Consider the following 15,117-nt stretch of genomic DNA (forward strand, 5'->3'; position numbering starts at 1 on the left):
AGAAGGGACATCCCCAGCTTGAAGTGGTTTCAGATTTCACATCCTATGTCACAGAGGCTCAGACAAATTACAGTACTACTGTGTCCGTGTGAACCAGGGCTATCGCTCAATGCAAGCCATTTCGATCTAGGGTACCCACAGATCAATTTATAAGCGAAAATGTCCGTCGGAACTAGCTTCAAAGATACAGATTGAATAGAGCCTTATGTTTCTTAGTGAAACCGTATGAAGATTAAACTTAGTAAATAGGGACATTGTGTCTTCCAATCTATATGGATATGTATGTATACTAACCCTAAAACGTATGCTCTTTTTTAAATGTCTTTATTTTCTTGACAATACCAGACATCTACAGTTATACACATTGGCAAAATACAATGATTTGGCAAAAACCTAACAATGATCGATTCAACATCTCTTTCAGTAAACTGGCAGAAACGTCATTGCCCAATTAAGATTCAGCAAAACATGAAGAATGCACTTCATGCCGAGATAATGTCCATGGACACCAACTTTGCACCAACTCGAATAAAAAACACATCCTAAGCCACTCTCCTAATGTACTTACTCACAGAAAAAAAGAATTGACATGTTTGTGCAAAGAACAAAGAAAGTTCAGACAACAAGAGAACAAACCTGTTGCAACAGATCACACTTAACAAGAAACCTCTGTTTCATACATGAAGTGAAACTGTACAATATGAAACCATACCTGGAAGTTTCATAGTCATATTCTGGGACAGTTCATGAACTCACAATAGCTCCATTTGAGACAGCCAATGAGTCATACATTTATGTGTGAATAAAAGATATATCGCTGCAAAATGTCAACAGGAGGGTTGAAATTAGGTCATGTCAACAGGATAAAAGAAAAACTGTCTGCATTCTCTTTTGTATAATTGCCTCACTTGAAGAAAAACGGCCTTTCCAAAACAGTATTACTGTTGTCTTCAACGCTGGCTCTCCGGTATAAGTGTCTCTTTTCTTTACCCCTCATTCATAAAGCTGCTTTGAAGCACAAATCATTATTCAAAGCTGGCAACACTTGAAAGTTAAAACGAGACTGAAACATTAAAAATATATACACATTATTCAAAAGTGTTTAGAATGCCATTTGACGGTCTTGATTGAATGCATTTTATTTCATAATTTGAGAATAGGATTAGTTGACATAGCCAGAAGATCAAAGCAAGACAATGCCAGTGGCTGAGCTGAAGGCAAGCTTTTTATTAGCTGAAATCTTTGGCTGTGGCTGTAAAAATGTTATGGTTTGCTGACCCTAATAGGCTATGTGCTGTTGTTTTTTAGACTAGCAATATAGGTATTATTACCTACCTCAGCAAATTAATCAACTAGCTAGCTAGCTAGCTGTTGTTGTCAAAGCAGAGTTGGTCTACTCACAGGACACTACTCACTTTGTGCAGCTGGTGAAAATGTGTGTTAGCAATTTGTTATCAAAGCTTAGCTAGTCCATTAGTAGCTAGCTAATTTAGTGTGAGTATAAATACAGTCCAACCAAGGTTAGCCTAGATATTACAGCTGCCCACAATATTATCTACGGTAGGTAGACTGATTGACTTAGCTATGGTCTGTGCAGCTCTCCCTTGACTGGCAGAAGGCTATAATGCACCGCTGGCGCTGGGCTGATTCAGTATTTGGAACTAGGCTATGTCCCGGGCAGTATCAACCAATCACAGCCTGGAACAGTGGGAGAAAAAATGCCATTCAATCAAGACTGTTGAAGACTGTTGTTCTAAAATCTTTCTACGTTATTTAATTAATGGTAGAGCTGTGGGGTGTTTTTAAAAAGAAAGTTACAGAATTCTGCTCGTCTACATGTCAGTGTACTAGTTTTGAGGATGGGACACATCATTACGAACGTCAGTCGTGTGCAGTAGATCTTCTGGGTGTCAACGAAAGTTGACGTTTCAACATGAAGAATCGTTTGGAAAGAAAATGACAGCCGATGTCCTGTGGTCAGAGGCTATAGGGCGGCTGCCCGCTGCACACGGGCGACATGCTTTATGTTGTGTCCTTGTCCCTTACACCACCTTATTAAAATAACCTTTCAGTTTATACACATAGACTGATTGTTTTTTTTATTGTCTATATAACAAATATTTATAATCATCCTCTTTACACTAATGGTCCCACTCACAGTAAATACAACAAAATGAAAACAACCTGAAAGTTGAGTATTTTCACCAGGTACAAACTAATCTTGCATAAAATATATTTTGAAAGTCTTACATACGTTTTGCGTTAAGACTCAACAGCAACTATTTAGGTTACTTTCTTTGAAGGTTACATATATAACCAAATTGAATTGGTTAAACAAAGGTTTTGATTCAATCTGTATAGCAGAATATCCCCGGTATAGTGCGATTATAATTGAAATGCAACGTTCCCGTGTTTGCGGAGACTGCATTCACGACAGACGCTGCTGCATATGTTAGCTCAATCGGAAAATTACCTTTAAATTTCAATCGCTCTATACCGCGGCTCCTCCGCTATACGGACTGAATCGAGCTTGAAACCACCACCTGCACCATTGCATTGGTACCTTTTTGGTGGCGCAGCTAATTAAATGTGTTTCAAGAGGGCGAGCACGTGTGTTTGCGAGGCAGAGGTCCAAGGTTATGGTCTCGGGGTGTGCTGGAGCAGGTGGAAGTGGCACAGCTAGGCAAGCACAGGGAAGTTCGTTACTGATACATAAAGCATTCACAACAACATAATAATACAAATTCATAACACATCCATGAAGGTGTAAGTAACATTTATAAAGTTCTTCATAGTGTATTCATTCATAAAGCATCTACAGTAGGAACACAGAGATACGAAAATGTCAGGAATGGAGGTAGTTCGGAACACTGAAATGTCCTTAACTTTTAAATTCACCTTCTCAAACATTTATTATTATTACCTTAATTAACATTGATTGCATGTTACATGTGTTTTCCAACCATATAGCCAGATACTATAAATATCTGATGTATTTTTAGAACATGTAAGCAACAGTTATGTTTGATTTAAATAAAGGTTAAATAAAATAAAATACAATTTAAATGTAGTCTACAGAAGTTATATTGCCCATTCGGTTGACCGGTCAGTCTAACTCTGTGGTTCATATCTTTGATGGTCATTGTGACAAGTTTTCATACAATCTATAGATTGTGTGAATCTATCTGGCTATACATTTTGGAAATTAATTTAAAAGTAACCTAAAAGTATCAATGATAACACAACATGCATAGTGATACACAAAATGGAAATAGTACAAAAATAAACAGTATTTCAGAACCAATAAAGTAACATAAGGGAATAAATTGTTTTTTTGTTCTGCCCAAAATCTGTCGGTTCATAGGACTTTTATTTTCACATTTAAACGTCACTAATGACAAATAATATTACTGTATGCTTATTGAATGTATTCTTAAGGTCTTTGATGTTACTGATTTCATGGGTGTGTTATGAATAGTTTATATGTGCTGATAAGAATGCTTCATGTATTCAACCTTCAAAGAAAGTGTCCCTACACTGTATTTGAACTGTAGCTACAACATACCAGCATCATAATATTGTCGTAAACATGACATACTGACAGGTATTATTAACATAAGTTTGTCACTTACACATCAAGGCTAAAATGGTTAGCTGTAGTGTAGGTAACCTGGCATTGTGTTATAAACAGAAGTGTAAAAAATTTAATAAAATGACACTCCTTATGTTTATTTTGGTGAATTATGATATAATTATGTAAGGTATCTGCAGTTACAGTAAAGTGATCATTAATACGCGTTATATCCCAGCACCTAATCATACCCTAATTCCAATTGGCACATTCACGTCTTATCTCTCCACTGCTGCTGTGCATGATCCAGATGGGTGTTACACATTGCAGGTGGATGAGGTCAGAGAGCTTTTACTGGAAATGTGAAGTGCTTAGACTTGATGAAAGTGCTAAATGGCGCTAAGTGTAATAGGCCAATATCATAGATTATAGAAAAAATGTAATGAAAGGTTAGTGGCTGGTAGGATAATGTTATGACAATATTAAACTAATGAAATTGTGAATAGTTTACTTCATTAAGGTAGTGTTACCCTTTAGGAAAAACTGTCACAACATTTCTCATGGTTATGACACATTTATGTAGTCTTGATAGGTGTCAACAACTGAAAATTGCAAGTGGCATTAACTGTTCTCATAACACTTGTTATAACTACTTCAGAAATGTTTGTTATATTATGACTCTTATTATGTACAGTTCAAATAAAGTGTTACCGATTCAACCATCATGCTGAGAGCTGTTTAGATGCATTGTTCAGTGGAGAAAATGTTGACAAAATTAGCATTTACACAGCATGGTATGAAAACTGAGCTTGGGGCATTTTAAAGAACTGCAATGCATTTAATGTGATAATGCCCACTAAGAAACCACTATTAGCATAATAAGTTCACTATTCTCCCCTGACACACTTTGTCAGTATTTTTTTGTTATCTTTCCTTCTTTCTACAATGTGTTACTGTACATACACGATCAAAGATGACTATCCATTTGTTTTGCAAATGCAACCTTGCAAAAATAAATTGAGGGTGATTTCTCAAAAACACACATGTACAATATACAGTAGATAACAAAACTGAACTACTTTTACATTTGAAGTTCAGTAAACACTGCATAGATGACTGTATCACGAATTTTAGATGGTATTTTATCATACACTGTCGCAATTCAATAAATAGTACATAAATATTTTAATTGAAACAACTATTTCTTCAATTACTTACTGAATTTTTTATTTTTTATTTATTTAACTTTCATTTAATCTTGGGAGCCCATTGAGACCAGTGACTCATTTTCAATAGTGCCCTGAGGACAACAAATTCAACATGAACATTCCACAGAAAAAAAGGAAAAAAAAATACTAGTTACAATTACAAAAACTACAATTTCAACACCACAATATTGTGTATACTGCCAGATGAAAGATGTGGCATGTCAGCTTGATTCCCAAGTTACAGTACATCATAAAAAAACACATAGCAGCAAATGTGGTCACGTTCAGAGATTAAATATAAAAGTGTTATTTTATAAAACAAATATTAAATGCATTGCAAATGACTACAACATAAATACATGATTGAATGAAAATGCAATAGACAAAAGTAAGGCTGAGCAAATCTGGCTGGTAACAAAATAAAAAAAGGGAATGGCTAATTTGGGCCCCTGTAACCACTGAGAAAAACATGTTGAAGCATTGTCCATGACTAAAGATATTTTTCAAGCAATGCCTCCAACAGCAAAACAACAATTTCTTGGGCCTTCAAGGTGTTCCACCCCAATACCATTTATCGAGGTTATTGAATGCCTTGTACTCTTTGTGCCTTCTGAGATAATCACAAGCGAGGCATGTGTGTTCGGCCCAGAAGTATGCCTTTTTCACCTTAAAGTGCCGTCGCCACTCAAAGTACCTGAGGTACATTTCCTCATTTTTGTCCAAGAGCAGGAGATAGTCAGCCAACTCTTTGGGAGAGGTGAAGTCATCCACATGGATAAAAGCATCCCCCTGGACAAAGTTCTCATAGTTCTGTCTTGGCGGGCCTAAAACCACAGGCACCGTCCCTACAGAGAGTGGGTTATACAGTTTCTCTGTGATGTAGTCTTTGTGAATTGAGTTCTCAAATGCCAAGTAGAATTTACAACTGGCGATGGTAGGAAAGTAGTCTTGATCCGCAATGTACTCCCCAAAGGCTTGTCCGTAAGCGCGAACCTCAATGTGTTTGTATAGCTCGTTGTAGTACTTCACTCGCACATGATCCGGGTTCCAGTTGCTGACAATCCAGCAGATCAATTTGCTTTTGCTCGGAGGCACGAAATCCTCGTCCCCTTGGGCCGTCACGATCGACCCATAAGGCACTTCGATATCAGCATCCTGGCGATAGTTCAGAGTTAAATTGAACAGGTTTTCGATACCGGGCAGCTGAGAGGAGTGAGATGGTGACTCTAGATTCATCCATATCCACTTTTGGAAGGAGGGACGCTGAAGGGGGGGCAGGTTGGAGAGATCAGTACAGATATCCCTGTGATGTATGACGACACCATCTGACTTATTATATAGGTTCCGATCTGCTGTGATGAAACAGCCTTCAATGTTGAACAGAGAGCTGCAGACACCCAGGTCATAGGTCTGTCCAAAGGGCCAGAGCCAGATGAGTACAGTGGTCAGGTTTTTGTCACTCTTGGCGGAGAAGAGGTTTTTAACTCGGATTGTGGATGCTGTTGACTCTACGGGACCTGATAGCCAGCTAGTAGACGGTTTAAAGTACATCAAAAACAGAGTCACAAAACAGCCCAGTAGGAAGGTGCCAACTAGAAGGGGTCGTAGAATTCTGTGGAAAGGTGCAGATGGCATACTCTGTCCTATAAAGATACGTAAAAAAACAAAAATTAAACTCAATAAATCTATGAATTCCTTATTTAATCAGAATGACTCTTTCCAGTGAATAAGAGGAAGAGAGGAATGATGACACAAGTTTGAGATTGTTTGTAAGTGTCTGTCCTTGCCTTATACAGTACGATGGGGCCAACAATGTTAAACAATAGCTTTTACATTCTCTTGTCACGTTCAATGAACTGTTTGGCAAACATTTTTGTTGTGGCTCGTGCAGTGTGAGAAGTGTGTTGAGGCAATTTGTGAATGGGCACACTAGATTAGCTCGCCCGGTTTGCAGAGTAGGCAGAGATTCAACTAGGGGCCGATAAAATGGCTCCAAATGTGTATCTTCACTGGGCAAGGTAAATCAAGTGTGCCTTTCGAATACCTGCAATAACCAATGGATATAAACATAAACAAACTATGGTGCAAAAGGTACAGGGCCTATGAAAGTCTGCTCTGCTGTGAACCGAGTATGGTGATGATTTATAATATCTTCTCAGATGATTGTGAGAAGCAGCTGTCTTACATACCTCAAGTCTAAACTTCTCTGTCAAAGTTGAGAGACCACGTCCACAAATACTACTAACAGCCCTCTTTCTTAACTTGTACCATGTCGTGCAGTGTGGTTTGAATAAAGACAGAAAGACGTAGAAGCTTTTTAAAGTACAGTGCTTCCCACTGGGCAAAGATTGGTTGCATTAACATTGTTTCTGCGCCATTTCATAAAAAAAAAAATGTAATCTGATGACGTTGAATCAACATGAAAAACGGTTTGGATTAACAAAAAGTAATCAATGTAAGGGAATTTTGTCTTTTTCACCCAACTTAGAACCTAAATCCACTGACATGGTGAAATGTTTGGTTGATTTCACATTAGTTGACATCTCAACCAAATGTTAATCAACATTAGACATTGAACTGACATCTGTGCCAAGTGGGTTGGGCTAGTTTGCGATTGGTAAAAAAGCATCGTCTCTCCCTAGCAGTCTTATAATTCTAATTTGCACTGAGAAGTACATATCTAAAAAGGTAATGTAACATTGAATCTGCATTAAATCATTTTACTATTAGTTCAAAAGTATCAAAGAAAAAAAGAACTATTCCACACCTGGTAGATTTGACTTTGTGCTGAAATCCAGGCAAGGAAAAAAGTCATGGAATTCTGAAGGGGCAGGTTCTACATTGGCTCAGTAGTAGTGTTTGAAGTAGTGTTTGAATGAGGTATGGCTGCACACAGTTGGAATAAGGTCCTTAGTCATCTAGTGATTTTGGTCTGATGTTGAGTTCCCAGGTCATCTCATTGATGTATCCTTAAGAAAAAAAGAACAAGTGGGGTTACAATAGTTTGTTAAAAGGGAGTATCCGAAGGCACCCTAACTAACTGTTTCAGTTTTAACCATGTTTTGAGGCTATACAGTGTTTGTTTACAATCACATTGTTTACAAACAGAGTAAAACAAGCTTATATTTTGAGTTCAGATGAGGTATGGCAGATGAACTAAGCTGATGAGGCATGTATACATTATATATTCTTCAAGAATCAATGGGTAGATCATTAATTTATAAGTACAAGAATGGATAGCAACTAAGTATCCTAGCTTTAAAGGGATAATGTGTGTTGCTTCAAATATAAGCTTGTTTTTGTAGCAATCTCAGATTGCCCATTTAAAGTGCAAATATTGAATTGCTATATTCATTTTTGGACTTGTAAATTAATTATATATATTAATTGATTCTTAAAGAATATATAACTTATATGCCTCATCAGCTTAGTTCAACTGTCATACCCCATCAGAACCTGCAATATAAGCTTGTTTACACCAATGTTTGAAAACAATGTAAATGTGAGAAAAAAACACTGTAAAGCCTCAAAACATGGTTAAAACTGAAACAGTTACAGTGCCTATGGAAAATATTCAGACCCCTTGACTTTTCCCACATTTTGCTAGGTTACAGCCTTATTCTAAAATATTTTAAATTGTTTTTTTCTCTCATCAATCTTTTTTATTTTATTTTTATTTCACCTTTATTTAACCAGGTAGGCTAGTTGAGAACAAGTTCTCATTTACAACTGCGACCTGGCCAAGATAAAGCATAGCAGTGTGAACAGATGGAGTAAACAATTAACAATTCAATAACACAGTAGAAAAAAAAATAAGTCTATATACATTGTGTGCAAAAGGCATGAGGAGGTAGGCGAATAATTACAATTTTGCAGATTAACACTGGAGGGATAAATGATCAGATGGTCATGTACAGGTAGAGATACTGGTGTGAAAAAGAGCAGAAAAGTAAATAAATATAAACAGTATTGGGATGGGGATGAGGTAGGTAAATTGGGTGGGCTATTTAAATCTAAGCACAGTACCCATAATGAAAAAGCAAAAACTGTTTTTACTCAGTACTTTGCTGAAGAACCTTTGGCAGTGATTACAGCCTCACGTCTTCTTTGCACAACTGTATTTGGGGAGTGTCTCCCATTCTTCTCTGCAGATCCTTTCAAGCTCTGTCAGGTTGGATGGGTAGCGTTCCTGCACAGCTATTTTCAGGTCTCTCCAGAGATGTCCGATCAGGTTCAAGTCCGGGCTCTGGCTCGGACCCTTAAGGACATTCAGAGACTTGTCCCGAAGCCACTCCTGTGTTGTCTTGGCTGTGTTCTTAGGGTTGTTGTCCTGTTGGAAGGTTAACCTTCACCCCAGTAGGTCCTGAGTGCCCAGGTCCTGAGTGCTCTGGAGCAGGTTTTCATCAAGGAACTCTCTGAACCTTCCTTCATTCATCTTTGCCTCAATCCTGAATAGTCTCCTAGTCCCTGTCACTGAAAGACATCCACACAGCATGATGCTGCCACCACCATGCTTCACCATAGGGATGGTGCCAGGTTTCCTCCAGACGTGACACTTGGCAGTTCAATCTTGGTTTCATCAGACCAGAGACTCATGTTTCTCATGGTCTGAGAGTCTTTATGTGCCTATTGGCAAACTCCAAGCGGACCATCATGTGCCTTTTACTAAGGAATGGCTTCAGTCTGGCCACACTACCATAAAGGCCTGATCGGTGGAGTGCTGCAGACATGGTTGTCCTTCTGGAAGGTTCTCCCATCTCCACAGAGCAACTCTAGAGCTCTGCCAGAGTAACCATCAGGTTCTTGGTCACCTCCCTGACCAAGGCCCTTCTCCCTCGATTGCTCAGTTTGGGCAGGCGGCCAGCTCTAGGAAGAGCCTTGATGGTTCCAAACTTCTTCCATTCAAGAATGGTGGAGTCCTTCATTGCTGCAGACATTTTTTGGTACCCTTCCCCAGATCTCTGCCTCGACACAATCCTTTCTCAGAGATTAACGGACAATTCCTTCCACCTCACGGCTTGTTTTTTTTTTGCTCTCACATGAACTGCCAACTGTGGGGCCTTATATAGACAGATGTGTGCCTTTCCAAATCATATACAACCAATTTAATTTACCACAGGTGGACTCCAATCAAGTTGTAGAAACATCTCAAGGATGATCAATGGAAACAGGATGCACCTGTGCTCAATTTGACATCTCATAGCAAAGGGTCTGAATACGTATGTAAATAAGGTATTTCTGTTATTTATTTTGAATACATTTGCTAAAATTTATACAAACCTATTTTCACTTTGCCATTATGGGGTATTGTGTGTAGATTGCTGATTTTATTTTATTTTATTCAATCCATTTTAGAATGAGGCTGTAACGTAACAAAATGTGAAACAAGTAAATGGGTTTTCATCAAAACAGAGGCGGGGTATCTGCTTTGTTAAGGATTCTGGCTTTAAATCAGGGTAGACTTGCACCACTGGAATAACTTGGTGATACTACTTTACATGTTTGACTGGCCTGATACTGAACTTGATTAATCTCAGTGTTAACCTATTCAGTTAAAGCCTAGGCCCTAGGTATACGTTCTGGGAGCTAACACAATTCTTCAGGTCTTAGGCAAGAATGCTCATCACACATGCATACTGATAGTTCAATTAAGCACCTACTCCCCCACTACACATTAACTGAATCACTGTCAGAAAAATACAGTTTTCAAATATCCATGTCACACACATCAATAGCATGCATATGAGCATGCTACCATCTTAAGGCTGAGTGAACACATAATGTTCCAAGCTCTTGTAAATTGAACACACACCTGTGACCTGCATGTTACATAAGAAAATAAAAAGCTAATCAAATAATGCCTGTGTAGAATTAGACTACTCTTTTCATATATTCCATATTTTCTTGAAACAGTTACAAAGAAATGATTCTAGTTAAACCAGTAACTTTCCAATTTCCAGAGTCTTTCACAATTTTCTAGCTTATTGCCTTATGGCAGCACTATTTTTCTATACAGACAGGCATTTGTGACTGAGCAGTGGTTAAGAGAGCCATGTTCATCAGCCATGAATGGACTAGGGTAGACAAATGCACCTCATTTTAAAGGCTTACAGTATCAATGCATTTTCATGTACACCAAATCCTCTTACATGACAGGAATCCACTTTCTGTAAGTATTAGAGTGATACGATGTGCTTAAAAGGTTGAAATGTATAAAGTTGGATTTAAGGGAAAGCTATAGTATGCAAAATAGGACTGTATTCAAATGATAATGATGAAGGTTGAATGGAAGCAGACAAATAAACTGTGAGGGTGAGACATTTAGAATAATATAATAGTTCATCATTCACAGGTGGCATAGTTAGGTCTCCATGGTGATCAAAACTAAAGTTAAAGAAATAAATTATATAGAGAAATTGCTATGGCTCATTGCGCTTATTTTCATTTGGTAAATGTATAAGTTTATGCAGGGATCAAAATGTTTTTTCAAACTAGTATGACAACTGGGGGGTGGGGGTGCAATGGTCTTGTGTAGGCTATTGGCTCTATCAGAGGGCGGGATAAAACAGGACCATTTGCAGATTGGCTATTATAATAATTTTTCCTGCATTTCTCGTTTGGTTTGGCTACACTGGCGAAAGGTTGAAACGAGCAGTATCAAAAGTAAGAATTCATTTTCAGCCGGTGCAACTGAAGGTCATTTAAAAACCAGTTGTAGCCTAAACACGCTTGCAATGAGTGTCATTCAACATTGTAGTTGGTGTGTAAAATAAAATCTATTGGTAAAAAATGTAGCCTTATATTATTGTAGCCCTATTCCCTCTGGTTAACAAACGCCCTTTTACGCACCAACAGAGCTTCAAATCATGTGGGCCATATATAAGCATCTTTGAGAACACTGACAGGCGTGTAAACATAGGCTACTCCTTATCCTCATTCATAGTGGGGCAAATCATCGAAGACAAATGCCTATAACGTCAATGACCTTAATGCAAAAGTGTATTTTTCTTAATGCAAAAATGGTGACTTGAATGATGAGATATATGCATTTCCTTCGGATTCTTCTTGATGTTTTATTTATAATTAGCTAGCACATCTTGGCTTGCGAAACGAGGTACCACTGCTTTGACACGGTGCGGAGAAAAATCAATTTTACTCACCATCTCGACAAGCATGTATTAAAATATGCATATCTTCCCATTGCTTTTCCGGGTCGTTCCCTCATACATTCAGTCCTACATGCCGAAAACGTTAAGGATGCAAATAAATATTTGCGCTGATGGCAATATTTGCAGGAATTGGCCAGGATTCATAGGAGCCGAAACCCATAACGTTTCCGCGAACTTGCAATGTAAGGTGGCTATATAAAATCCCCCTCCCATGCGACCTAACTGAGAAGGTTAGCAGAATTCGAAAATGACTGTTATTCTCAATTCAGTAAATTTGAGCAAATGCATCGTTTCGTTAAATATAAGGACGCCATGTAAGGCATGTGATGCGATGTGGAATAATTCCTCACTGGCTGCCCATGCGCTACCTTCCTTGCCCCTATTTACCGACAATGCAGATATAGGCTGAAAGTGTATTCGTGATACCGAATGTAGGTAGCCTAGCAGAGATTCTATCAGTTGGGCATGCGTTCAAAAAATGCATTACTGAATAAATGTAATGTGTATCATACGTTCCCCATCTTTCAATCAGGAATGCATGTGCAATATTGACGCTGCTCATACAATTATTTGTTCGCAGGTGACGTGGTTTCCAAGTAAATTATTAAAATGACATGTAGCCTACAACATAGGCATAACCTATATGTAAAACACATACTCATTAAATTGACAAGATTCGTGATCAAAGTTTACTTGATAGGGGATTATTCAAATAGACTATCTAAATTGTTCAAAGATTCAGTAGCCTACTATGCGCATTACAAGAGATAATGTTGAGGCTGATTCGTAGGACGTAACCCAGGTTGGTAATGTTGATATGACAATGTTTGCCCCTTTTGTTAACTGTCCTGTATTTAAAGAAATAAGGAAGGAAAACCCTGAAATAACAATAGTAGCCTAAATGTACACAATGTTTCTTTTAATTAAGGATGTATATATGCGTGCATTATGGTTTACAATTAACAGAAACTTAGCTGCTTAGTCATTGTTATGTACAGTGCCTTCAGAAAGTATTCACACACCTTGATATTTTCCACATTTTGTTGTGTTACAGCCTGAATTTGAAATGATTATATAGATATGTTGTCATCAATGTCCTACAAAAAAAAAACAATGTCAAAGTGTAATTATGATTTTTGACATTTTTACAAATTAATAAAAAATGAAATGTTGAAATGTCTTGAGTGAATAAGTAAGTACTAAACTCCTTTGTTATGGCAAGCCTAAATAAGTTTAGGAGTAAAAATGTGCTTAACAAATCACATAATAAGTTGCATGGACTCACTCTGTGTGCAATAATAGTGTTCAACATCATTTTTGAATGACTACCTCATCTATGTACCCCACACATATCTAAGGACCCTCAGAAAAGCAGTGAATTTCAAACACAGATTCAACCAAAGACCAGGGAGGTTATACAATGCCTCTCAAAAGGCACCTATTGGCAGACAGTTTATACAGTAGTGCAATGAAGTAGGAACTGTCACATTGTGGTGTTTTGTACAGACCCCGGTTAAGAATTTCCTAGACAAAAAGCATATTCAATTCAGACCCTCCTTTAAAAGTGCTTTTTAGCCCAGGAAAGGGTTTAAATCTGGGTAGCCCCTACCTACAGTGCGGGGGGAAAGTATTTGATCCCCTGCTGATTTTGTACGTTTGCCCGCCCACTGACAAAGAAATGATCAGTCTATAATGTTAATGGTAGGTTTATTTGAACAGTGAGAGACAGAATAACAAAAAATCCAGAAAAACACATTACAAAAATGTTGATTTGCATTTTAATGAGGGAAATAAGTATTTGACCCCCTCTCAATCAGAAAGATTTCTAGCTCCCAGGTGTCTTTTATACAGGTAACGAGCTGAGATTAGGAGCACACTCTTAAAGGGAGTGCTGTCTGTTACCTGTATAAAAGACACCTGTCCACAGAAGCAATCAATCAATCAGATTCCAAACTCTCCAACATGGCCAAGACCAAAGCGCTCTCCAAGGATGTCAGGGACAAGATTGTAGACCTACACAAGGCTGGAATGGGCTACAAGACCATCGCCAAGCAGCTTGGTGAGAAGGTGATAACAGTTGGTGCAAATATTCGCAAATGGAAGAAACACAAAAGAACTGTCAATCTCCCTCAGCCTGGGGCTCCATGCAAAATCTCACCTCGTGGAGTTGCAATGATCATGAGAATGGTGAGGAATCAGCCCAGAACTACACGGGAGGATCTTGTCAATGATCTTAAGGCAGCTGGGACCATAGTCACCAAGAAAACAATTGGTAACACACTACGCCGTGAAGGACTGAAATCCTGCAGCGCCCGCAAGGTCCCCCTGCCCAAGAAAGCACATATACATGCCCGTCTGAAGTTTGCCAATGAACATCTGAATGATTCCGAGGACAACTGGGTGAAAGTGTTGTGGTCAGATGAGACCAAAATGGAGCTCTTTGGCATCAACTCAACTCATCTTGTTTGGAGGAGGAGGAATGCTGCCTATGACCCCAAGAACGCCATCCCCACCGTCAAACATGTAGGTGGAAACATTATGCTTTGGTGGTGTTTTTCTGCTAAGGGGACAGGACAACTTCACCGCATCAATGGGACGATGGACGGGGCCATGTACTGTCAAATCTTGGGTGAGAACCTCCTTCCCTCAGCCAGGGCATTGAAAATGGGTCGTGGATGGGTATTCCAGCATGATAATGACCCAAAACACACGGCCAAGGCAACAAAGGAGTGGCTCAAGAAGAAGCACATTAAGGTCCTGGAGTGGCCTAGCCAGTCTCCAGACCTTAATCCCATAGAAAATCTGAGGAGGGAGCTGAAGGTTCGAGTTGCCAAACGTCAGCCTCGAAACCTTAATGACTTGGAGAAGATCTGCAAAGAGGAGTGTGACAAAATCCCTCCTGAGATGTATGCAAACCTGGTGGCCAACTACAAGAAACATCTGACCTCTGTGATTGCCAACAAGGGTTTTGCCACCAAATACTAAATCATGTTTTGCAGAGGGGTCAAATACTTATTTCCCTCAATAAAATGCACATCAATTTATAGCATTTTTGACATGCGTTTTTCTGGATTTTTTTTGTGGTTATTCTCTCTTTCACTGAAAAATAAAACCTACCATTAAAATTATAGACTGATAATTTCTTTGTCAGTGGGCAACGTACAAAATC

General features: G+C 38.5%; 1 protein-coding gene across 2 annotated transcripts; it reads right to left on the reverse strand.

Moving 5' to 3' along the window:
* Positions 1-307: 307 nt before the first annotated feature.
* Positions 308-12,478, reverse strand: fut9a (fucosyltransferase 9a). Of its 2 annotated transcripts, XM_021585684.2 has the most exons (3): positions 11,940-12,472; positions 7,547-7,748; positions 308-6,422 (listed from the first exon to the last, which is right to left on the reverse strand). In XM_021585684.2, the coding sequence occupies exon 3, from the start codon at positions 6,412-6,414 to the stop codon at positions 5,326-5,328; it is 1,089 nt and encodes a 362-aa protein (XP_021441359.1). In that variant the 5' UTR covers positions 6,415-6,422; positions 7,547-7,748; positions 11,940-12,472; the 3' UTR covers positions 308-5,325. The 2 variants fall into 2 exon arrangements, with proteins under 2 accessions (XP_021441359.1, XP_021441360.1); XM_021585685.2 differs by having other exon boundaries at positions 308-7,748; positions 11,940-12,478.
* Between the last annotated feature and the right edge of the window lie 2,639 nt (positions 12,479-15,117).

This window comes from Oncorhynchus mykiss, chromosome 26 (genome assembly GCF_013265735.2).
Source record: "Oncorhynchus mykiss isolate Arlee chromosome 26, USDA_OmykA_1.1, whole genome shotgun sequence".
In the NCBI taxonomy this organism is placed as follows: Eukaryota; Metazoa; Chordata; class Actinopteri; order Salmoniformes; family Salmonidae; genus Oncorhynchus; species Oncorhynchus mykiss.

Coding starts and splice junctions, on each gene's coding strand:
- fut9a (XM_021585685.2), bottom strand. CDS start 6,414: ATGCCATCTGCACCTTTCCACAGAATTCTACGACCCCTTCTAGTTGGC.